This window comes from Macrotis lagotis, chromosome 1 (assembly GCF_037893015.1).
Source record: "Macrotis lagotis isolate mMagLag1 chromosome 1, bilby.v1.9.chrom.fasta, whole genome shotgun sequence".
Lineage (NCBI taxonomy): Eukaryota > Metazoa > Chordata > Mammalia > Peramelemorphia > Peramelidae > Macrotis > Macrotis lagotis.
Genome location: NC_133658.1, coordinates 607,827,687 through 607,854,105, shown reverse-complemented (window position 1 = coordinate 607,854,105; position 26,419 = coordinate 607,827,687). Strand labels below are relative to the sequence as shown.

The 26,419-nt window shown below is 39.0% G+C and overlaps 1 protein-coding gene across 1 annotated transcript; it reads right to left on the bottom strand.

The window, feature by feature from the left end:
• Positions 1 to 3,134: 3,134 nt before the first annotated feature.
• NIFK (nucleolar protein interacting with the FHA domain of MKI67) lies at positions 3,135 to 17,476 on the bottom strand. The gene is made up of 7 exons (XM_074214963.1): positions 17,250 to 17,476; positions 16,231 to 16,359; positions 11,965 to 12,073; positions 8,241 to 8,452; positions 4,216 to 4,281; positions 3,992 to 4,054; positions 3,135 to 3,387 (listed from the first exon to the last, which is right to left on the bottom strand). The coding sequence occupies exons 1-7, from the start codon at positions 17,415 to 17,417 to the stop codon at positions 3,193 to 3,195; spliced, it is 942 nt and encodes a 313-aa protein (XP_074071064.1). The 5' UTR covers positions 17,418 to 17,476; the 3' UTR covers positions 3,135 to 3,192.
• Positions 17,477 to 26,419: the final 8,943 nt, after the last annotated feature.

The following is a 26,419-nucleotide window of genomic DNA, read 5'->3' as shown; positions in this document are numbered from 1 at the left end:
TTTATGGAGAATCAAAAATGGCAAGTAATCCAAAAAGCATTAGAAAGGATGCATGGCCAGCAAAATTGGTTCTTTTTGCAGATTAATATGAGTTACCACCATAAGCAGTTTACTCAAGAGTGTGTACTGGCAGCTTTCTGACTTGCATTTCATGTGTTTCCTGTTGTAATCACCTAGGTCTGTAATTCTTTTCCTCACAATATGTATATTCTACCATAAGTTAGCATGCTCACAGATCCAGAGGTAAGGAAAAGAACTTAGGAAAGACAATATGAGGGTAAATATGCAGAATATGTCTATTTGTTCTTTGGAGAAAAAATTAAGCCAAAAAATCTTGCATCTTTGTATTCCAGATCAATCAAGTTAACTACTGGGAATATTTAAAAGTTATCGTACCATGGCCCACTGACTTGCATTAACAAACTTTTAGTTTTTGATTTTAATGATGTACACTTTAGTCTGAAAAAAGGGTATTATTCCAGTTTGTTACACATTGGCCTCAAAATTTGTACCCTCTAAAGTTCCTCTGAAGATTTGAAGAGATCGGAATGACATCTTAAATACTCTGGAGAATTTTCTTTTTTTAATAGTTGTATATGTTGCAATAAAAATAAATTGGCAAAGTAACGGCTCAGCTAGATAGCTCAGTAGATAGTAGTGTCTAGACTCTAAGCCTAGAGTCAGGACTTGTTTGTCTAGAAGGTAGCTAGGTGTCAGCAAGGTGAATAGCTTTGAGTCCAGGAGTAAGGAAGACCAGAATTCAAATCTGGCCCCAGACAATAACTACCAAGTTGTTCAACCTGGTTGCCTTAATCCATTGGAGAAGGAAAGTGACAAACCACTTTGGTTACCTTTACCAAGAAAAGCAGGGTCACGAAGAGTTGGATATGACTGAATAATAAAAATATATGATGCAAAATGTTCCAAGTTCTAGTCATCTAATGAAAACCAGTGGGTAGACAACTCTTAATTTACATTGATACTCTCAAGATACTAATCTGCACAAGACCTGCAATGTTTGTCTGATAAATCTCTGGAGAATATGATGCCCTAAGTAGTAACTGCAGTATAATGGAAACATTGACTTTGGATTCTGAAAACTTTGATTTCTGTTAGGTCTGATGTTAAAGACCCTCAAAATACTTTTCACCCATTTCACAATTGAGGTGTCATTTTCTACACTTCTCCCCATGTTCCTATCTTCACTTCTCATTTCCATTCCTTTTCCTCCACTAATGCAGCTGCCATCATGTTGCAGGCCTTCATCCTATCCTGCCTCAATTCTTGGAATCAACTGGTTTTCTTGTTTTATCATAACTTATTTTTTACTGTTGCCAGCAATCTTAAGGCACAGTTCTGACCATATCAACTCCTGTTTAGCACCTGCAGCCCTTCACAATATGGACCCTTTACCCTTTACTTTTTTTTTTTAAAGGTTTTTGCAAGGCAAATGGGGTTAAGTGGCTTGCCCAAGGCCACACAGCTAGGTAATTATTAAGTGTCTGAGACCGGATTTGAACCAGGGTACTCCTGACTCCAGGGCCGGTGCTTTATCCACTACGCCACCTAGCCACCTCTTCCTTTACTTTCTTATTAACAACCCAGTGACAAGTTCTTGCCATTCTTGCCTCATGATCCCAATTCTGTCTTTTCCACACCTCCAATGGTCTCAAGTCTGATTTTAAAGTTCAATTCAAATCCTTCCTTGTATTTTAAGTCCATCCTGGTCCTTTGCACTTCTAGAGCCTTTACCTCTGAGAATAACTCATTTATACTGTATTTATCTTGAATAATGTGATTTCTTTGTGGGTTGTAAGACCCATGTTTTCTTCTTTGTATTTCCAGTACTTCCTACACTGTCTGACACATAATGCTTAATTGCCTGCTGATAGTTTCAGTAATTTACCACAGCAGATGATTTATGGCCACTCAAGTTATATCAGGTGCTTCTAGATGAATATTTATCTTAGTTATGTACAACTTACTAAATAAATGCATTGACTACCATCATTTTTAATCATGCTTATTACCCTAGTCTGTCCATGTCTATACAGCCTCTGAAAGGAGGTTCAGTGGTTTTAGCATGGGAATCTATTATATCTGATGAAGACTTTCAGGGGCTATGAATATTTGTGATCCTACTTTAAAGTTCACAACAAGTGAAAAGGGAAAATGGCAGAGATGAGAACACAGGCCTCCAATCCTTCCATAGCTGGTGACAAGTCATGTAATAAGATAGGATGACAGTGATGCAAGGAGCATTTCTCAATTAGCAGATTTCTAGATTTCTTATATATCTATGCTGCAGGCACATATATATAGATGTCTGGAAGTCAAACTGGAAATTGTAGACTATCTGAACAACTATTCTTTTCTAATTAAGTCAAGTTCCACTATCTTATTTTACAAATTCTCAGGTGACTTGTGACCTAAATATTTCACATTTATGGTTTGTAGAAGTTACCATACCTTTTCCCAATTTTTATAAAGGTGAACTGTTGGAAATTGATTGGGTCTGACTAATGAGGTATCTGAGTATATATATCAACTTCTACCTAACAGGCTCCATGAAAATAAACTAAGGGGCAGCTTGCTGCCATAGGATCATCATAAATGGGTATTTTTTTTACAATTAAAGATAGAGTGAAGCTTGGTTGTAATCTGCTAACATTATTGCAAAAATAATCAGTCCAATAACAAAGGGCATGCCTCTGATATAAATCCCTTTGTGTTAGTATATTGGACAAGGATTAAATAGTACACTTGATCCCCCAAATCAATGTGGTTAGTCAAGTTCTCAGTAAGTTTTCCTTCCAACCTTAGAGTGTAGCCATGGGACTGTAGGCCAAAACAAAAGAAGTGTTATTTATGTAACTAGCAGGCAGCACAAATGCAGCAACTGAAAAGCTAGCATGCACTAATTCTCTTTGGAAATAATAAATTCAAATTTTTTTCCCTTATATACTCATACAGGTGATGTCACTTCCCCTCCATCTAGCAAAGCTTGAAACTGTTTCACTAAATGAATAAGTAAATACAGTTAGCATCATCTATATTAGAAGAATTTTATAAAAGATATCCCCCACAAAATTAATAATAAACAAATGGTTAAGAAGAACCACTCAAAACTGCCATCATATACAAGAATAGGTTCTAATAACAAAACCCAAATTCCCTAGGCAGATCTAATATTCAGGATAATCCTTTATTATTCTTTGCCTTTTTTCTTCTTGAACTTGGTGAAGTCTGAGTTGATGGTGTTGCTTTCTTGTTAACAATTGGTGGGAGTTTAAGTACAATTTCATTATCTTCATCATCATCATTCATTTCAGCTACTTGAGTTTTACGCCTTTCTAAGAATGTTGGTGAACAAGTGGGTGAGGGGCCCTAGATATAAGAAGCAAAAGGCAAAAGTAAATATGCTGAATGTCTTTTCTGACTTTTTATGTGAAGACTCTTAATTTACCTCTGTTACAGAAACGTAGACTCTAAGATGAAATAAGGATGCAAGAAGTAATTAATCTATTTAAAAAATTTTATTTTACAGATGAGAGAATTGAGGTGTAGGAAAGTCAAGTTATTGGCATGAAGTCAAAGACCCAGGATATTAAAAATAAATCATCAGTCCACTTTTAGAAAACTACTGAAAATCTGGTTTCTGTATTAATTTCAAGGTCATTTCACACATTTTATTTCAATGTGCATATAAACATGTAGATAGTCCAAATACTTGTCAAGAAAGACATTGCTTCCCTTTGAAATTAATTAGAACATTAATACAGCAATCCATGTTAGTTGCAAATACTTTTTCAAATTATGTATTTGATATACATTAGGTGACTCAAAATGTAAAACATTGTATTAAGACAACCTTAATAGTTTCTGTTAAACTTTTCAAACACTAATTTCCTATACATAAAGAATTTTATTATGAAACAGAATCTCTTTAAGTTACTGTATTTAAAATATTATGTGGTGCAAATAATTTTACCTGGCTATCCAGAGACTCAAAGGCAGTATCTGAAATACTTGTTTTTTCCCTCTTGGATAAATCCTGCAATATATATTTAACAAGTATAAATTATATATATATATATATGTATATATGCCCCCCAACCCCATTCATATCTATACATGCATTTTCATTCATTTTGGTAAACTTTAAAACAAGGTCTGTTGCTAATATTTGGTATCCCATATCCCAAATAATTTTACCTCATTATCAACAGACTTCTGAAGAGTAGTCCCTGCAACTTTCTTTTTTCTCCTGTTCCGTAAAACCTTAAATAAAATTTTGAGATAATAAATTTTAATAGTTTCAAGATGATTACTTTTGTTATTGATAACAATTTAGATAAATAATTTAAAATTTTTATTTCCATAAACACCCTACATCTCATCCTTGAGAAGCTAGACACTTTTTTCAGAACAATGTTTTAAAATGAAAAAGAACACATAATATTATAGAGGAAACCAATTACAATGAAATAGTTACAAAAAATATTATGAAAAAAGTTAACAAGCCCCTGACTTAATATTCCCAATTTAGACCTCCCATATAACAATCAGGTTTAGATGCTTCCAGTCAGGATGGAGAAATGAGGAAGGGGAGTAGAAGTGTGCACAAATGTATATCTATTTTATAATGTGTAATGTGATAAATGTAAGGATGAAATCTAAAGTTCTTTAGGAAAATTTGTAGAGGAAAAGAACTCTTAGAAGAGGTCTTGGGATAAAAGAATCAGTAAAACTTTTATGGAGGAGGTAGCAGTTGAGCTGTTTTGAAAGAAGAGAAAGACTTTTAATAAGCATGAGGAAAGAAGATGACCCACTGAGTTAGATAAAGGAGAGTAATAGAAAATAAGGCTGGAAAGATAAACCAGAAAATAAAAAAATTGTGCAAAGCCTTGACTGTCAAGTCAAGGATTTAATATTTTATCTTAGAAGCTTTAAGAAATCACTGACAACTATGACATAGAAGCAATATGGTCAAATCTATGAATTAGGAAAATAGACTGTACAACAGAGGGCTTAGAGTAGGGAGAACTAGGTAGAAAATTATTATAAAAATCCATGCCTGATGCAGACAGGTTTACTTTAAGAGAAAAGTATTGTCGCCTAAATTTTCTGGGAAAATGGTGGTATTTCGGGGCGGCTAGATGGCGCAATGGATAAAGCACTGGCCCTGGTGTCAGGAGTACCTGGGTTCAAATCTGGTCTCAGACACTTAATAATTACCTAGCTGTGTGGACTTGGGGAAGCCACTTAACCCCATTTGTCTTGCAAAAAAAAAAAAAAACAAAAACAAAAAACAAAAAAAAGAAAGAAAAAGAAAAAGAAAATGGTGGTATTTCAAACGAAGACAGCAAGCAAGCTAACAAGGAAGAGGAGTTCTGGAAATGACCACCCTTTCCCTTTCCAATACCTCAAACACAATCCTCAGTAGGTAGCTGGTACTAAGAGGAAAGAATTTCAGATATTGAAATTGAAAATTTAGATTTGAGTATTATCTAAATAGAGGTTTAAAAACGAAGCCAACAGTTTAGATAGAGCATGAGAGCCTAAGATGAATTATAAGGGGACATTATATTCACAGAGTAGGAAACAGACAACGAATCAATGAAAGTGAATAAAGAGAAATAAGATAAGAACCAACAGGAATGAATAAAACCAAATGAATAAAGTCAAAGAAGGAAAGAATAGTTAGGAAGTAGAAATAACTGAAACAAAAATTGCAACAAGGTCAAGAAAGGAAGAAAACTGAGAAAACACTACAATATTTATTAATTAGCAGGTCAATAGCAATCCGTACTAAGATTTGAAAAAAAACACCCAAATAATATAAGATAGGGACAGAGAGAACGTAGAAGAGGCTGGTAAGGATTCAAATAACTGTCTCAAAGCCTTGAGCTGATCAGAAAGAAATATGAGTCAGGAAGCCAGCAATTCAGAGTATTTACTCCCCTAACTTCAGTAGCTGCTCTAATTCAAAAGACCTACAGTCCATAAATCATAGTTAAGCCATACCTGAAAATTGTTCATTCTTTTAAAAAACCTGCTATTCCATTTATGCAAAAAAAAAAAAAAAAAGGTGAGGAGGATGCCTTGGGGGACACACATGCCACTCCTTGGTCCTCTAAACCCTTCTTAGGAAGGGGTCGAACAATTATCACTGGGTGTTGTGTCGGCAGCATTGTGAAGGGTCCAAATCAATTTCATATTACATTAAGCATAAGGCTAAGGGAAGCCTGCCTTTTGTCACTGAATTGATTGCTACTTGAAGTTTATCTACTATCTGCTGCTCACTCTGCTAGTCACTTAGTCCCTGTGTAATGGAAAAGACAACCACTATTACTAGAGTAAGAACTCTCTTATGCTGGTATGATGTACTAATGTAAGCTGGAGTACTGCTGTGCAGCTTCTGCTATTCTATGTTAACAGAAACAAGGAGGGTGCAGCTACTGCTGGGGTCTAACTCTTATCCTTCCATTCTAGGGGACTGACATAAAACAACACAAAAAACAAACCAGGCAGAGACTCCTCTAGCTCAGCACAAGTGCTTTAATTTCCATGTGAAACCAGCAGTCATTTGTGCTGGGTTTGAAGAAAAGGCCCTGGGGCCCAAGTTCCATCCTCTTCAGGGACAGAAGATCTAACAGTTGGAGTGGAGAAGAAACTGGAAACTTTTTAAACCAATGCAGCATCCCTGACTATCCTCAACTACTTAAATGGGAGGCCATTTAGAATTGTCCTTTTCAAATACTACTCTTCCCCATTCCCAATGGCTTGCAACAAAGAATTGAAAAGAAAATTCTTATAGCAAAATTGAGATTTGTCTCTAAAATTCTAAGTTAAAACTCTAATACTTTCTTCAGCACAATTAAAACACTACTAAAATCTACAGAACCTGCTTTGGTTTGCATTCTCTTACTACTGAAGAACTTAATATCACCTTCTCAATGTCCTCAATGACTAGTTTATTTCATATATAATTTTAGGATTGCTGGTTCAGCTGCACAATCATTTCCAAAAAAGTCATTCCAAAGCAAAGTATTATATTAATATGACTTCCTAAAAGCTAGTTAGGACCTTTGAAGTTTCAAGAGGCTTTTCTCCTAATTTGGGTAAAAATGTTAATTACATATAAAGGTATCCAGTCCCAGTAAGGACAGAGCACAATTGAGTTGTTTGGAATTAGTTCTCCCAATAAGGGAAAAACTCTTTCTCCATTCCCTAAACACCAACACAGCCTTTCCACTCTCCTCCCCTGAAAGTTGCTCTGAAGGAAAGTTGAGTTCTTTAAGAGATTCCCCAAGTAGAATATAAAAGTGTAAATTATCAGGTAGCAAAAGTTCTCACAGAGTTAAAGGGCCTAAAGGAAAATATGCCCACTTATTTTCAATAGTTTTTTTTGGTTTTTGCAAGGCAATGGGGTCAAAGTAACTTGCCTATGATCACAAAGCTAAGTAATGATTAAGGAGTCAGGTCCTCCTGACTCAAGGGCCTGTGTTCTATCCATTGCACCACCACCTAGCTGTCCCTATAAATTTATTTCTTGAGGGCAGGTATACTCATATACTTGGTTTCTCCTTGCTGGATGGTCTCAGGCAGTTTGCCCTCTAATAATGCATTGGAGGTGAAGCTCTCAGCAAGCTACTATGATTCTAGAAGCAACACCAAAAGCACCACTCAAAAGTATGAGGGTTAGTCAGGGCTTATTTTCCTTTGTACTGCCACCAACTCAATTAAGTTCAATCTTGTAAAACTAAGGCATATATTCTTGGTCTGATCTTGATTTGATCCAGTAAGTCATAGAATAATATTCAATGAAGAAAGGCACTGAAGCATACTTCAAGATGACTTGACAGAACAAAGCTCCCTTTCCTAAATTATTCAAGATCCATCAGCCAAGTATCAAAGTGTCTCTGGACTCCTGACTGTGGTCAGGTAACAAGATGATGTTGTCAATATTGTCAATCAATTATGGAAAAGGTGTTAAGACCTTTTAAGGAAAAACTAGACTAACCTGAATGGAAAGTTATTGGATATTGCCCCTACCATATAATGGGAGTGGTATTTAACTCATCTTTAGATTTAAGGAGCCACACAGTAAATTAAGCTTTACTGACTACAATTCTCATGGTTAACTCTGGCAAAGATATATTATTAATCCTTGGCCAAATACATAAAATTCTTGCTATGAAGAGATTTTTAAATGTAGTTCATTTAGAAACACTTACTAATTTAGGAAATGTATAATCGATTCCCTTTTCAGCTAATCTCTTTCGGAGCTTATTTTCTTTCTTTTTAAATCGCTCCTCCATTCTTATCTTTTCTTCATATGTCCGTTCCTTGTTATAGCGTTTTACTGCTGGATGAGAGGGCTTTGAAAATGGAATGTCACAGCCTTTGAAAAGTTCTTCATGTACTTTTTCAGGTGGCACAAAATGACCTACAAAATACACACAAAAGGTCTCTCAAAAAGAAAACTTGAAGATGGTTTCCCTAATTACTATTACTTTTGAGACATAATCAAATTATAGTTTGATTAACAATGAGGGGGAAAAATGTAAATACTTAAAAATAATAGGTTTAATTTCATGTGTTACAGAGAAAACCATTATCAGAACTTTTGACTTCTTTATAAACTTAATTCTGATTTATAAAACTTTACCTTTACACATTTATTTTTATTGCCATTTCCTTACCACCAACCCTTATATTGAGGCTTTCTCTACCCCTTAACCATCAAATCCCAGAAAATATATTAGTTGTCAAATATCAGATTTCTCTTATTGTTTGTAAAACAAAGTTTTTTTTTAACTTATTTTAGGCTATTGGAGTTAAGTGACTTGCCTAAGGTCACACAGCTAGGCAATTAGTAAGTGTCTGAGGTCTAATTTGAACTCAGGTCCTCCTGACTGGTGCTCTCTCTACTAGGCCACCTAACTGTCCCAAAACAGAAAGTTTTTGAGAAATTTTCATCTCCTTGTCTTTAGAACATTTCACAGAATCTAGCTATGATAATAACTAAAATATATCAACTACTATATGTGTCAGGCACTATACTGAGAGCTTTATAAATTATTTTATTCCCTCAATGACCTTGTGAAGTAGGTGCTATATTCCTATTTTACAAATGAGGAAATTGAGGCAAACAGAGGTTAAGTTAACTTGCCCAAGTAACTTGACACAACTACTAAGTATCAAAGGACACATGTGAACTTAGGTGTAACTAGTTTTAGTTAATACTGGAGACTAGATCTCCTGACCTTTAGGGCTGGTATTGCAGTAGCAAGGAAGACTACAATCATTTAAAATTATCTGAAGATAATAAAAACAGCACATATTTATAATGGCATGAATTAAAAACCCTATTGTTTTGGAAAATGAACCTGTCCTCATACGTAAATGGTTTTATTATACTTAATCTCAGGAGGTATAAAGAAAGCTCTCTATAATCAGCATTATTATTACCAGAGCAAAAAGCTGAAAACTACCCAAGTATCAAAACAATTGCAAAATGGTTAACTGTGGTATAAAAATGTAATGAATTATTAGAGCATCACTGATGTTCAGTGTTCAACTCTTCAAGATTGCATAAGGCAAAGATACTGGAGTATTTCCTTCTCCAGCTTATTTTCGTCAGATGAGAAAACCGATGCAAACAGAATTATGAGTCACACAGTTGATGTATAATGCCAGATTTGAACTCAGAAAAACGAGTTTTCTTGACTCTAGGTTTGGCACTCTATGCACTAAAGACCCAGTTGCCCAAAGGATTAATATATGTCCTTTGTTTTCAAAGAAGACCAACCACAACAGGGAAGTGATGTCATGACAAGCATGTAAATTGGATTTTGAGTGAGGAGGTGCTGTGCTAAATCACCAGCCTCAATTTCTCCTTCAGAGCCATCTGGGTCCAGTGGTCAGATATGAATCAGGAAGACTGGAGACAGCCCAATCAGAGTTAAGTGCCCAAGGTCACACAGCTAGTAAGTGGCAAATGTCTGAGGCCAGATTTGAACTCCCATCCTCCTGAATCCAAGGCCAGTACTCTATCCACTGTGCCACCTAGATGCCCCACTCAAAGGATTGTTGAAAGTGGGAGATGTGGAATCTTAAGGATGAGTTCAGGTAGGTATCCAGGCCATTGAAGAGTAATGAAATATACCAGAGCAGGTACAGAGAAGCCTATGGTACTCTCAAAATAGATTTTTGAGGCGGAGAGTAAACAAAGTAAATGATTTCCTATCCACCTCAGTTGAGTACAGACCCCATTTCTTTTTTCTAAAATTCATTTTCTGAATTTTGAATTCTCCCACCTCATTCTTCCCCACACATGGAGATGGAGGAGGAAGAGGAGAAGAAAGCTTCAATCTGCACTCTGGGTCCAGCATCTATCTCAAGATGGATAACATGTTTCATCAGGAGTCCTTTTTGTGGTTGGTTCCAATGCATTGATCAGTTTCTTATAATATTGTTTCTTTATAATTATTGCTACTAGATAATTATTTTATAATAATGTTAACATATAAACTACTAGCCTAGTTCTGCTCACTTCTAGAGTTCATTCAAATTTTCTTTATTCTAAAACCACCTGCTTTATCATTTCCTCTTTTTTTCCAAGGCAGTGAGGTTAAGTGACTTTGCCCAAAGGTCACATGGCTAGTAAGTATCAAGTGTCTCAGGTCAAATTTGAACTCAGGTACTGTCTCCAAGGTCAGTGCATCATCCAGTTGCCCCCAACACATTTTTTTGTTTTTTGCACAAGAGCATTCCATCAAATACATATACCATAATTTGTTTGGCTCTTCTCCACTTTGTATGCACCCTCCTTGGTTTCTAATTCTTTGCCACCATGAAAACAGATGCTATCGTTATTTTTGTACAAAGGATTTTTTTGTTTTTGGGGTATAATAAACCTAAATAGTGTTATTGCTCTAAGGGACCCAGTTTTTTTACCAAGGAGATCAGAGTACAGATTTACAGTTTACAGCTAGGAGAGAACTCAAGAAGTCAAATCCAACCCTTATTTCATAGATGATTTAAAAACTAGGGTCTAGAGACTTGCCTAAGTAAATAGGAGAGCAGGGATTTGAATTCAGTTCTTCCAGCTCCACATCTAGGTTTCTTTTTACTATATCAAAATGCATCTTGTTTATTTGGAAAAAAGTTGACCTACTGCTCAATTAAAGAAATTTGCTTTTGTAGATAACCACTGTTAATTATATTAATATTTCAGTACTTTCTTCACACCTAATCATGATAAAGCTTCTGGAGAATGTAAGCTTGTAATCCAGAATATTCATCATGAAGAAAGTTTTCCTATGCTGTTGGAGAAGTAAAAAATCACTGTTTAAGCCGATAAGAGAAAATTTAACCACGCATTGGATGGCATTTTTGTGGATATGCTTCTTGCTGGCTCATAGCCTGCTCTTCCCTACAACTGACAGAGAATCAAGTTAACTATGTTGCTTTAAAAACGAGGGAAGCATTAGCAGCTAGGTGGCACAGTGGACAGAGAACCGGCCCTGTAGTCAAGAGTACCTGAATTCAAATCTGACCTCAGACACTTAATAAAGGCTGTGTGGCCTTGGGCAAGCCACTTAACCCCATTTGCCTTGCAAAAAACCAAAAACAACAAGGGAAGCTCAATAAATTTTTCATGAAATTTTCTTATCAGTTTATTGCTCTTACAACATTACAGCTATAAATTCTGATAGGTATAACTCTAAACTGGAAACTAGAAAATGCACCTCCATCAATTATTCACAAGGAACTATCCTGGAAAGTGGCTGTGTAGCCTCATCACCATGCACAAAAGCCTCTACTTCCAAAGAGGACTTAATTAATTTTAAATGTAAGTTAAAAAGGAAAAAAGAAAATTGCCCATCCCTGGGATAGAGACCATATTATATCACAAGTCTGTCAGGAAAATATCTTCCAAACAGAGATACTTACACTTCAATAGCCTTTCACAAAAAAGGTAGTTGTTCATTGTATCAGCAACAATCTTAGCAACATCATCAGATTCAAATTCCAGAAATCCATAGCCCTTACTATTTCCAGTCTGCAAGAGAAAGTCCATCATAAGAAGGCACAGTGTAAAAATTTTAATAAACAAAATCCACAAAATTTCACAAATTTAAGTCACGTATGTTACTTGTTTAGTGTGTCAGACTGAAGACAACAAGATACTTGCTCATACAACCATGGCCAGCAATTTAAAATTTTTTTAAAAAGGGCAAGTTTAATACAGGTGTAGTACAAATAAGTAGCCTTTTAGATAGCTACATTTTTCCCCCTCTAGGTTTTCAGGACACTGCTGCTCTCTCAATTCTATTCCCTGTATGACCACCATTCCTTTCAAGTTTCCTTTGCTGGATTTCACTTAGGCTGTATCCATCTAATCAGGGGTGTCTCCAAAAGCTCTTCCTGAACTGTATTCTTTTCTCTTTTTTCTTTTCACTTGTGATCTTATCACTTCATTTCACTTATCATCCCTATCCCAATGATTCTCAGATCTACTTATCCAATCCCAACCTACCTACAGATCTTTTATCTCAAATCTTCAAATATTTTAACTACATCAAAATGGATGTCTTCTAGACATTTACATTATGGGCTCCTAGAGAGCAACTTTTTAAAAACCAAACCAAACCCAAAACTTTTCTTCTATTCCCAGTACTTAGAATAATGTCTGACACAGAGCAAGGCAGTTAAACTTATCACTAGAATCTAGGACTTATTTATATACCATTATACAATCTAAATAAGGAGATTAGAAACCAACAGGTCTAAGAATTAGAAGTGAGCAGAAATTTTGTTATGAGCAGTATAGTAGAAAATCCCTCAAATTCTTCAGAAATCTTCCACTGAAGTTTCTAGCGCTTCTATATAAGCCAGAAGCAACAGGAAACCTACTTTTAAAGTGATGGTGAGAATATTGCTTTAAAATCATATGATGGGGGGCATGGCTAGGTGGCGCAGTGAATAGAGCAGCGGCCTCGGAGTCAGGAGTACCTGGGTTCAAATCCGACTTCAGACACTTAATAATTACCTAGCCGTGTGGCCTTGGGCAAGCCACTTAAAAACCCATTGCCTTGAAAAATCTAGAAAAAAAAAAGCAAAAAAAAAAGAATTTCGGGGGCAGCTAGGTGGCATAGTGGATAAAGCACCAGCCCTGGAGTCAGGAGTACCTGAGTTCAAATCTGGTCTCAGACACTTAATAATTACCTAGCTGTGTGGCCTTGGGCAAGCCACTCATAACCCCGTTTGCCTTGTGAAAACCTAAAAAAATAATAAAATCACATGATGCAAATTGCAAAGTAGTTGGGGAATAAAACAAATTGTGGCACATTAATGTAACAGAGTATTATTAGGCTGAAAGAAATGAAGAAGCATGGAATTATCTGTACAATTAGTAAACAAAACCAAGAAAACTATATATCAGGGATATAAATGGATAGAACTACACACCAAAAACTAAAAAAAAAAAAAGAAAAAACCCCTCCCACCAAAAACAATCTCCAATCTACCCCTTTGTGAAGGTTGTTACATACTGCAAAATTTAGTATCAATCAGCTGTGATTTTTTTTCTCCTCTCTAAAAAAATGCTATTTGTCATATGAATTAGTTCTCCTGGAGGGAGAAGAGGGATTATTGAGATAATCATGATGCTGTAAGAAATAGAAATTATCAATTAAAACTTATCAAAGGAGAACTAGAAGAGACAGACTAGGAAGTAGTGTGCTTGCTTGAATCTTATCTGCTTTTGTGTCTTTGTGGGAAAACATCTAGAAAATTTGTCATTCCAAGTCAAAGAATCATACTTTTTAAAAACTGGAAGACCTCTAGGGACATCTAGCCAAGAATAAATTGATTCTTTTTGCCAACTTCTAATAGTTATTTCTAGTTCTATTCTTTGGGGCAAAATATTTCTTCAATAGTGTTCCTGATCAACCAGACTTCCTCTAAAGAACATTGTGTTGCTAGTGAATCCAAACAAAGCTAAGAAATGAGATAGTCTTCTGATTTTTCATCATCTTTTAAAAATAATTAAGTAAATTTTTAAGTCACAAGCCAAAATTGTTTTTCTCCCCACTACCACATACTATATTTTCTCTCTCCTGTCCCTCTTCTAAAATGTGCTGTAGGGTAGCTCAGTGGTGTAGCGGGACTGATCACCGGCCCTGGGGCCAAGAGACCCTGAGCCCACATACCACCCGAGACTTAGCAACCCTGTGGTCCGGGACAGGCCACCCAATCCCAGCCTCTTGCAAGAAGTAAAAAAAAGAAAATGTGTTATATCTGACCACCCTCTTCTCCATCACCCACACCCACACCCTCCCCTTCCCCCTTTCCCTCTTCTCTCCTTTTTACTCTAGATGGCTATACCCCATTGAGTGGATACTCCTCTCTGAGCCACCTCTGATAGAAGTAAAGGTTACCTCATTCCCCCTCACCTCCCCCCACCTCCATAAAATTTCTAACTCACTTCCTTGGGAGAAAGGTATTTCTCTTATTAGATAATGAGATGAAAAGTTTTGGGACAGCAGCTTTTACTAGACTAAAATATCAACAGTGTGATCAATCTGAATATTTGCTCATTTTTTTTAGTCATGTCAAACTGTTTGCCAACCCCATTTGGGGTTTTCTTAGCAAAAGATACTCATTTTTTAGATGAGGAAAGTGAGGAAGACAGGGTTAAATGAATTGGCCAGGGACACACAGTTAGTAGTTGTCTAAGGCCAGATCTGAACACAGGAAGTGGAATCTTCTTCACTCCAGGCAAATCCATTGCACTACCTAGCTGCCCCCAAACTGAATATAAACTGTGGCATAATAGTACACATCTAATCATGTAATACTTCTGTTCAAGAACCTTCACAGAGTTTCTTTATTGCATCAAGGATAAAGTACAAATGTCTTAGTACTTAAAACTTGATAATATGGCTCTATATCACTCCAGATTTCACAGTACTCCCCTTACAACTTCTACATTCCAATCAAAAATGATCTACTTATTGTTCCCTGATCCTGACATCAATCTTCTGTCTCTAAGCCCTGCACACTAGCTTTTTCAAGGTTCAACTAAAGAACTATCTCCTCTAGTAAGTCATTCTAGAATCTCTTAATGACTGACTGTTTTTCATTTTTCTGTCTGTTAAACCCATCGCTTTATCATATACTTTTTTTTTTAGGTTTTTGCAAGGCAAATGGGGTAATTATTAAGTGTCTGAGACCAGATTTGAACCCAGGTACTCCTGACTCCAAGGCCGGTGCTTTATCCACTATGCCACCTAGCCACCCCTATCATATACTTTCAAAAGTCCCTCTTACACATCATAGATATGTAATGTTTACTGAAATGCAAGGGTGCTGACTTCTGATGCCTTCTGAGGTTATTCAATTCCATCACCAAAGAGCTAGAAGAATATCACAGATCTAAATGCTGAAGCATATACTAAGAAATATATTGGATGCTTTTTAAAACTGTTAATAAAATTTCAAAAGTTTAACAATGTTTGAGGGGTCTTTTTCTGACAGCTTTTAATGAAGGGTGGAAAGGTAACAATGGTAGTATAGGAGGTATGCAGGTTTTGAAAAACAATTCAAATTTACCCTATAGTAAAAATTCCAATGGTCATTTTTCAGGCTCAGGGGAGAAGTTAAAAGTCTCTGAATCATGGTTTACATTTCTCTTGCAATGTATTTTCTTATGATAGATGAAATAATTAAACTTAGCAGGACATATGAAAATTATTTAATACCAGACTATATACACAGATTACAGAAAGGCAACATATTCAATCCGTTACTTCTGACACTCAAAACTAAATACGGAATCACAACATATTAAATGAAATTTAGGGTGACTGTGCTTCCAATAAATTCCTGATTTCCAATTATTCTAAATAAATTTGAACAATGGGAATTGGCTGGAAAAATGTATGAAAAAGCAACAAGAAATGGGTAAGAGCATTAAAATCCTATTTAAAGAAAATGAACTTGCACAAAACAGGCTAAATTAAGAAGAGAGTGCTAGACTTGGAATCAGGAAGACATGAGTTCAAATCCTGCCTTGGATAATAAGTCTTACTAGTTATGTGTTTCTGTATAAGAAAATTTACCTCTTCAAGCCTCAGTTTCCTAATGTGTAAAACCAGCCTTGCTAAGGTCCCTTTCAAGTTTGAAATCTATGATCCTATAAACTACACATTTTACCTTTTTACTTCGGGAGAGCCTGAGTCTTTTGACAGTTCCAAACTGAGTGAAGTATTCCTTGAGTTGAGGTTCATAGAGTCCTCTGGGAAGGTGACCCAAATAAACCACTCCAGGAGTCAATTTCTCTGGCTGAAAAGAGGAGGAAAAGTTCACATAGATCTCATTCTCACTTAACCTAAGAGTTTTCTTTAAATATAACTACTCCAACTTTCATCTGTAAAACGGAACCTACAAGCCCTTCAGTTTAGACCCCTCTCAGTTTTAAGTCTATGATCCCATACCTGTAATTCTGAAGAGGCCTCCAAAAGCATTTGCCATGCCCACATAAAGCCTTTCCTTTAAATAACTGAATCTCTCTCACATATTTATTCTTCGTTTTGCCATTGAAATGTGACTATCCAAGTCAACGGAGTTATTTCAGATTGTAAACCAGAAAGGAGGTAGGCATGACTTTCAGCGTCTCAGCGTCCTAACAGAAACACGAGTCTGGAGAACTTCCAAAACTACTAGGGCAGGGGAAGAGCAGAATGTCCCAGTTCCTACTAGGCTTCTCCCCCCCCCCCCCACACATCTGACGCTCTTATCTCCGGGCACCGTGGCGGGAGGGGGCGGCAGCAGGCCTCCTCACTAGGCATCTTCCCCCCTGCTTTTCTGCTTTCTCCTCTCTGCCCCTCGCCTACGCGCTAAGTCTCCGGTTCCTACTATTTTCTGCCTTGGCACCCCAAATCCAGCTCCGACTCCGTCATCTCCTTCAAGCCCCAGCCCGCGGCCAGGCAGCGTTCGCGAGTGGGGCATCTTGTCTAAGAGCCAAGTGGCAGCGGGCAGGGCCTCGGGGCGGGCTCCGCGACGCCTCAAGCCCCCGGCTGTAACCAAGGCCGCCGGGCGGTGGGGGGCGGGGCCCCCGGGCGCGCGCCGGGCCCCCGCGGACGCGCGCGGCTCGTCTCCGCTGCCGTGGCCGGGCGGAGCGCGCACGTGCACGCCGCGGCGTCCGCCCCGCCGCTCCAGCAACGGCCGCTCACCTTATTAGCCCCGCGCTTGCGGACACTCGCCACCCGCTTCTGAAACTCGGTCTGCAGCTTCGGGTCCAGCGACAGAAGCTCCTTGGGAGCTGCGTTCGCCGGCTTCGAGGCCGAAGCTGGAGCCGCAGACGTCGCCTCAGCCACTTCGCCGGCCCACTGCTCCGCCATCGCGGCCTCACTTGGGGAACGACGCACGCTAGGCGGCGCCGCAGGAAGTGCGTCACTCCCCGGAGCCCGCGAGCGGAAGACTGGGCGGGGCGAGGGGGGGAGGAGGAAGAGGAGGAAGGAGAGCTTGGGGCGTCTGTGAGCAAGGAGACTGCGGGGGGAGGGGCGGGGCCGCGGGGCTGCTCCGAAGAGCGCATGCGCCACCTGCCGGGCTTCCGGGAGCTTCGGCCCTCGGGCTGGCCCTCAGAGGGTCGCCTCTTTCATGGCTCAGAAACCGGATTGCCCAAGCTTACATCACGCTTCTGCGGGAGCTTGCTTTTGTTATTTTAAGTTTTTGCAAGGCAATGGGGTTAGGTGGCTTGCCCAAGGCCACACAGCTAGGTCATTATTAAGTGTCTGAGGTCGGATTTGAACTCGGGCCCTCCTGACTCCAGGGCCGGTGCCACCGGAGAGCTTGCTTTTCCACAGGATGGAGGCTCTTGCCCGGTCCCCCGCCCAAGAGTGATTTTCCAGGGCCTTGGAACAAATTCTGCTCTTTATATTAGATCCATCCCGCTACAGTGTGGCCCCCCCAAGTCCATCCCGCTACAGTGTGGCCCCCCCAAGTCCATCCCGCTACAGTGTGGCCCCCCCAAGTCCATCCCGCTACAGTGTGGCCCCCCAAGTCCATCCCGCTACAGTGTGGGCCCCCCAAGTCCATCCCGCTACAGTGTGGCCCCCCAAGTCCATCCCGCTACAGTGTGGCCCCCCAAGTCCATCCCGCTACAGTGTGGCCCCCAAGTCCATCCTGCTACAGTGTGGCCCCCCAAGTCCATCCCGCTACAGTGTGGCCCCCAAGTCGTGAGCTCTGAGACAACAGAGCACTGAGCCGGAGGAGGAAGACCCGGGCTCAAATCTGGTCTGGCACAGGGGAAAGTCACTTTACCCTTGTTTGCCTCAGTTTCCCCATCTGTAAAATGGGGATCATAGCACCTATCTCCCCAAGATAAGTATTCCAGGATCTCTTTAGACTCTTAAAATTGTTTAGGATGTTAAGACCCTGAGGCCTTTGGTTTAGGTAGGATGTCTTTCAATATTTTCAATAATGGAAATTAAAACTTAAAATTTATTCATTAAAATAATATAAAGTCATTACACATTAATATACTTTAAAAATAAAATATGACTGGGCTTCAAACAAAAATTGCAGGAGCAGCTAGGTGGTGTAGTGGATAGTGCACCAGCCCAAATGTGACCTCAGACACTTAATAATCACCTAGCTGTGTCACCTTGGGCAAGCCACTTAACCCCATTGCCTGGCAAAAAAAAAAAATTTTTAAATAATGAGAAAAGTGACATTGTTTACATATTTTTGTAACTCTCCTTAAGACCTAGTTTAACAGAAAGCAGTTGGCCACCCCACCTTACCAATATGCCATCAACCACAAATATACTTATTGTTTCTTTCAGTAATGCCCTATCCAACTAGAATCTATTGGTTTTTCGCCTCTTCTCCCTCTGTCTTTCTTCACAGACCCTACTCTTCATCCATACTGGCTTCTCATCCTTTGACCCCTCAGTTCTCTCCCTGACCATCTTCCCTACATTAGCCATTTTCTCCTTTTCTCTCCATCCATTGGTGAACCAAACTCAACTCTATATTGTCCAACTCTCTTGAATCCCTAACCAGCCTATCATATCACCTATCGTATGCCCAGTCAAGCCGCAGCATTGGATTACTCCCACTATTTTCACCTACATATATGCTGAAGAATGCAGGTGGAGAAAATCATGCAGCTGTTCAGATTAGGTCCACAACTGGGCCCTCACTGATATGAGGCAATGCTAATATACTTCCTATGTCAACTTACATTCTCTCTCCACAGCAACTCTTCCATCTTTTTCAATCCTCCTCAAACCTTCTATATCTCCTTCCTTTTCCCACTCTCTCAGCAGAAAATCTCATATTTTACAGAAAAAAAAACTGAGGCCATTCTCTATGAACTACATCTTCTCTTCCTCACCTCCTCAGATGCCTTCTGCCACTCTCTCCTTCACCCTTGTTTTGTCTAATGAAGCCTTACTCCTTACCACGGTTAATCTCTCTACTCATACTTGTGATCTTATTTCATCTAGTTTCCTCCAGCAGATTGCTTCCTCTATTATCCCACTTAAATGCTTTTTCAATCTTTTCCTCTCTACTTGCTCATTTCCTACTCCTACAAAGAGGCACATATCTCCCCCTCTTGAAAATACCCTCACTTAATCCTTATATCCCTGCTATTTATCCTTCTGTATCTTCTCCGTCCTTTGTAGCCAAACTCTACAATAGGTGCTTCTACTTTCCTCACACTCTCTAATTAACTACTTATAATCTAGCTTCAGATCTTCTCCAGAATTACTGATTCCTTAATTTGCCAAATTCAATGACCTTTTCAAAATTCTCATTCTTTTTGACCTGTCTGTAGCCATTGGCACCTTTGATCACTCTCTTGATATTCTTTTTTCTTCAGGATATCACTCTTCTGTTTTTCATTTTACCTATCTGACCAATCCTCTTAATTCCTTTACTGGATCCTTCTCCAGATCACACCCTCTAACAGTAGGTGTTTCACAGGATTCTGTCCTGCAAACATTTCACTTTTCCTTTTATACAATACTTCACTTGGTGATTTCATCAACTTCCATGGATTTAATTACCACCTCTTTGCTGATGATTCTCAAATCCACTTTTCCTACACCAATCTCTCTGCCAATTTCCTATATCTTGTTGGATATATCCAGTAGACATCTTAAACTCAATATGATTAAAACAGAGTTCATTACCTTTCCCCAGAACCTTTCTCCCCTTTTACCTTCCCAGTCACTGTGTAGGATAACACTAGCCTCCTAGTTCTTCAGACTGGTAATTTAGGAATCACTCTAGATTCCTCACTATCTTTCATTCCCCCCCCCCCCCCCATATCTAAGCTATCGCTAAGGCCTACCAATTTCACCTTTGCAAGATCTCTCAAATAAATAAGCCCCCTTTTCTCCTCTGGCACTTACCACTATATGGCAGGCCCTTTTCATCTCAGTTTTTGATTACTGTGTTAGCTTACTGATTTAAGTGAGGGAGAGCTTTGTAACACATATCCGTCTCATTCTCTATCTGGGTCCAGTGGCAAAATATAGATTAGGACAACTGGAGATGACCCTGGATGCAGTGGGAGAACTTGCCCTTAACAACTTAAGGTCTTTCTCAGGTTTCGGTTTGGCTGAGGCAGTGCCTCATTCAGTGTAAGAAATGAGGTAAAGAATGGCCTCTTTTCCCTGGTCAAAAAAAAATATCTTAAGGGGAAAACTCTCAGGATCCAAATCAAATAGGACTTGATTTGGGACCTATTTTGTTGTCAATCAATGAAAGCCCAAGTTATTTTGGTTTAAGCATGTTCTATAAGAAAGAAATCTATCACATAAACTCTTTAAGATATCTTGCAAGGTTTCAGCAATCAAAATTTATATTCCTTTGGGTAGAGCATCTCCAAATAAAAGTATGAGACTTTATGAGATGGGAGGGAGAGGAGAAAGGAAAGGGGAGAGGGGGAGGGAAAAAGAAGAAAGGAAGGAAGGAGCTATATTGCACAGCTAGAACTGACAGTTGGGTTCCCAGTGGAGCAGTTAACTACTCACAGTTTATTTTTCATTCTGGAAGAGGATCATGATATCAGGAAGGTGATGTCATTTCTTTGCAAGTGAATTTTATTTAAGAGGGGCAGGGACCATGGGAGGAGAAAGGGAGTGGGGTTAGTAAGGTATAAATAAACTGTAAATGTAGCTGTCAAGGTAAGTTATGAAGGGCTTTGAATGCCAGTATGATTTAGGCATTATGGGTTTCCAGTGATCATTTATAAAGATTTTTACCTTGGCAGGGTCTTAGGGAGTGGGAGAGAGGAGTTACAGTCCTAAGGAGGTGACTAATATTTTACCATCTTGTAGTCAGATTTATTTATTTATTTTTTAGGTTTTTGCAAGGCAAATGGAGTTAAGTGGCTTGCCCAAGGCCCCACAGCTAAGTAATTATTAAGAGTCTGAGACCAGATTTGAATGCAGATACTACTGACTCCAGGGGACTCCAGGGCCGGTGCTCTATCCACTGGGCCAACTAGCTGCCCCTAGATTTATTCTTGATAAAAAATGTTCTATAGTTTGTAGCTCAATTGCAAAATATTTTTTTTTTGTTTTTTGAGTGAAAAATTAGTTGGAGTCAATAGACCTCGTTTTGAAGATCAATCCTGTTATGGATTAACTGAATACTCACTCTATCCCTCAGTCCTCTTAAAAAAAAAGAGAAATTGGATCAAGTGGAATCTAAGATGATTTCTTTTTATATATTTTTATTTTTTTGATAATTTTACTATTATTGATGTAGTGGAAATATTGGGCAGAAAGTAAATAGTAACTTGTATTTTTTTTTCATATTGACTTTCTCCCTTGTATAAGGGAGAATATTACGTTAGAAAATATTATATTTTTCTATCATCTTTGGGAAAAATTTGTTTTGTGCCTCTCCTTGAGTTGATAAAAACTATCTCACATACTCTTGTTTCTGATCAGAAATATCAGGAAATATTTCCCCATTATGTCAAAGTTTTCATGTCCTAAACATGAACCAGAACCATCTGAAGCCACTGAGGTACACAAAAACTTGAGATAACAATGTTACCCAAATAAATGAGCTAACTATTCATAACTATTTCTGATGAGATCCCCTAAGTCACATTTGTGCATTAGCATCCCCCTTAAGTCCTCCCTAATCCTCACAGCTCACTTTCCCTTCCTTTAAAAGTTCTGTTTATCCTCCCACATGAACTAGTTTTTGGAACTCAGTTACCTGGAGAAGAGTATTAATAAACTCTTATCTGGCTTCCATAACTTTGGGTCATTGTCTCTGTGAATTCATTACTCTTTTCACTCTGAAACATCAATTAAGATTTTTGCAATCTCTGAATTTCTTATCATTGAAAGTCCTTTATAGGGGGGCGACTAGGTGGTACAGTAGATGGAACAATGGACCTGGAGTTAGGAGTACATGGGTTCAAATCTGGCCTCAGACTACCTATGTGATCTTGGGCAAGTCTCTTAACTCCATTGCCTTGCCAAAACAACAAAAAATTCCTTTGTGGTCATGTTTGCTAATAATATTACACTTAAACAATTTGAACATTCAAATTTGTAGCACATCTAGAAAGGTGAACTTAAGAGTTGGAAGATCTAGTTTTGAACCCAGAATTTGACACATATCCATATGTCATGTAACCATGGGTAAATGGCTCAATCTCTCCTCAGTTTCCTCATTTGTAAAATAAGCATAGAAATACCTTAAAAAACTATTTTTAGGAAAACTATTTTTGGAAGCCTAAAAACTATATAATTGTTCTTAATATATTGCTATTTTAATATTTTATATTTATATTAATTACAATAATTTTGTAGAACATCCTAATAAACAATTCAAGAGAAGAAAAGATGATGCCCTATAGTTTTTAGGGAAATGTCTTTTGAAGCTGTGTATCATATACTACATGAATAGAATGGCCAACATTTTAGTATAGTTGAGGGTGGAGGGTATATTTTGGTAGAGGATTTGGTAAAGTTTCTAGCAGAAAGTGTATTTTGCACTGGGCTATGGAAGGGTGATAAGATTGCCAGAGGTGAAATGCAGAAAAATGTGTATTCCATAGGTGAAGGGGGCTACAGAAGGTGGATGTGAATATAAATAGCAATTGGTGATGTTTTGGTTATAAACCCTGAGGATCTTCCCCTCCCAGATTGATTTTTTTTTTTGACTAGGTAAAAGAGGTCATTCTTTGCCTCATTTCTTACCTAGTCTTAATCACTGAATGGGCAAACAGACCTGATAAAGCCCTTAACTTGAAAAGGCCAAGATCTTCCACTACATCCAGGGCCATCTCCAGTAGTCCTGATCTACATCTTGTCACTGGACACAGAAGGGTCTGGAGGAGAGAATGAGGCTGATTTGCACAGTTCTCCCTCACTTAAATTCAATTTACTTGCAATTCATGGCATCACTTTCCTGATGTCATGTACTCTTCAAAAAAGGACACAGGGGTGAAGCCAAGATGACTATAGGAGAAGAGCCTCTCTTAGGTGCTCTCTCTAATATTTCAAAACTTATAAAATAAGGACTCTTAACTAAATTTTTGAGAGACAGAACCCATAGAGGGATCCAGTGAGGCAATTCTCCAGCCCAAGGTAACCTAGAAAATAGTGGAAAGCTCCATTCCATGGGGTTATAGGGGGTGGTCCCCAGAGTGAAGGAACTTCAGCCTTCCAGAGGCAGCCCTAGGGCACCTGGGAGCCGTGGCTCATGGCAGCTGTAGCACTTTCCCGACCTACACCCCTGGGAGCGCTGGGCACAACTTGGAAGATGGGGGGGCCGGCTCTGCCAGAGCTAGCACATGAAGCCCAGCCCTCAGCCCAGATCCAGAAAAGGAAGCAGGTAGAGCCAGTAAGCAGGAGCACCCAGGTAAGGAAGTGGAGAGAGAGACTTATGAGATCTGTCCTCTCTGTACCTGGAACAGGACTCTGGGGCTCTGACCATATTTATATCCTGATCACAGTCGAGGCCCCCCATAAAACAGGAGGGGCCCCCCCACCTCAGCCCTGTGGCAGAGGGGTGCACTTGTGGTCATTCACAGACCAGGAAGGAAAACAGAGCCTCACACACTGAGACCTTTGTGTGTGTGGGTGTCCCAATAATACTCAAAAGCTCTAGAAGCACCCCAAAAGCAGGTACAGGCTGGGGAAATGAATTAACAGAGGAAAAAAGGAGGAATACCATTGAGAAATACATTGTCTATGATCCCAAGTAGGATCAAAATACTCAATCTGAAGATGAGGAAGTACAAGCTCCTGCATCTAAAGACTCCAAGAAAAAATGGAAATTAGGTTCAGACTATGAGCTCAAAAAAAGATTTTGAAAATCCAGTGAGGGAGAGAGAAGAAAAACTGGGAAAAGAAATGAGAGAAAAACATGAAAAAGAAGTCAGCAGCTTAGTCAAGGAGATCTAAAAGAATGCTGAAGAAAATAACATGTTAAAAAGCAGTAAGTCAAATGGATAAAACAGTTCAAAAAGTTATTGAAGAGAAGAATGCTTTAAAAAGCAGACTTGGCCAGATGGAAAAAGAAATAAGAAAGCTCTTTGAGAAAAACAAATCCTTCAGATCTACAGTGGAGCTGAAGGAAGTTACTGACATTACAAGAAGTCAAGACACAATACTTCAAAACCAAAAGAATGAAAAATTAGAAGAAAATGTGAAACATCTCATTGAAAATACAACTGATCTGGAAAACAAATTCAGGAAAGATAATTTAAAAATTATTGGGATACCTGAAAGTCATATCAGGAAAAAAGCCTTGACATCATTTTTAAAGAATTCCTACAGGAAAATTGCCCAGATATCCTAGAAGTAGAGGGCAAAATAGAAATTGAGAGAATCCACTGATCTCCCCCAGAAAGAGATCCAAAAAACCCCTAACAACCCCCAGGAATATTATAGCCAAGTTCCAGAACTCCCAAGTCAAAGAGAAAATATTACAAGCAGCCAGAAGGACACAATTCAAATATCGTGGAGCTGCAATCAGGATCACACAGGACTTAGCAGCAACTACATTGAAGGCTTGTAGGACTTGGAATATAATATTCTGGAAGACAAAAGAGCTCGGAATGCAACTGAGAATCAACTACCCAGCAAAACTGAATGTCCTCTTCCAAGGAAAAAAGATGGACTTTCAATGAACCGGGGAATTTCAAATTTTCCTGTTAAAATGGCCAGAGCTGAACAGGAAGTTTGATCATCAAATACAAGATTCAGGTGAAGCACAGAGAGTGGAGAAGGGTAAAATATGAGGGACTTAATGATGATGAACTACATGTATTCCTGCATAGAAAAATGATACTGACAATACTCATAAGAAACTTCTCATTTAATAGAGGAGGTAGAAGGAGCTTGTATAGATGAATGAAGCACAGGAGAAAGCTGAATTTGAAGATATATATTGTAAAAATGGAGTCAATGACTAAAAGAGAATGTAATGGGAGTAAGAGAAAGGAGAGGTGGAATAGGCTAAGATATTTCATATTTTTTATTACAATGAGCTATTGCAATGATATGGAAGGGGGGAAGGTGAGGGGGAATGAAGGAACCTTTGCTCTCATCAGAGGTGGCTCAGAGAGGAAACAGCATATATAGACGTCTAGAGTAAGAAGGAGAAAAGGGGGACGGGGAAAGTGGGGGATGTGAGTGATGGAGGAGAGGGTGGACCATGGGGGAGAGTAGTCAGATATAACACATTTTCATTTTTTACTCCTTGTAAGGGGCTGGGATTGGATGGCTTGTCTGGGACCACAGGGCCAGGTGGTTGCTGGGCCTTAGGGGTTGTAGGTGGGCTTGGGGCCTCTTGGCTCCAGGGCTGGTGATCAGTCTGCTGTGCCACTCAGCTACTCTATAGCCCATTTTAGAAGAGGGACAGAGTGAAAAGAGAGAAAATATAGTGTATGGTAGTGGGGAAGTATGAATGGAGAGAGTTGCGATCAGCAATGGCAACAGTAGAAAAATATGGAAGTAGCTTTTGTGATGGACTTATCCTAAAGAATGTGATCCACCTGTGACAGAGCTGGTGGTGTTGGAACACAGACTGAAGAACATTTATTATTATTATTATTTTCGGGGGGGGGGGGTTGCAGGGTCGATGGAGTTGGGTGGCTTGCCTGGGGCTGTGCAGCTGGGTGATTGTTGGGTGTCTAGGCTGGATTGGAACCTAGGTGCTCCTGACTCTGGGGCTGGTGCTCTGTCCACTGTGCCACCTGGTCACCCCTATTATCATTATTATTATTATTATCATTTTATTTTTTTTTTGGGTGGGTTTGCTGGGAAATGGGGTTGGGGTGGCTTGCCCAGGGTCGCACAGCTGGGTGATTGTTGGGTATCTGGGGCTGGATTTGAGCTCGGGTGCTCCTGAC

Excerpts from the sequence above, each read along its gene's own strand:
- NIFK (XM_074214963.1), bottom strand. The coding sequence starts at position 17,417 with ATGGCGGAGCAGTGGGCCGGCGAAGTGGCTGAGGCGACGTCTGCGGCT. Across the intron at positions 4,282-8,240 it reads ATTATACATTTCCTAAATTA|GTTTTACGGAACAGGAGAAA; the intron begins GTAAGTGTTTCT and ends ATTTTATTTAAG. Across the intron at positions 4,055-4,215 it reads AGAAGTCTGTTGATAATGAG|GATTTATCCAAGAGGGAAAA; the intron begins GTAAAATTATTT and ends TATATATTGCAG.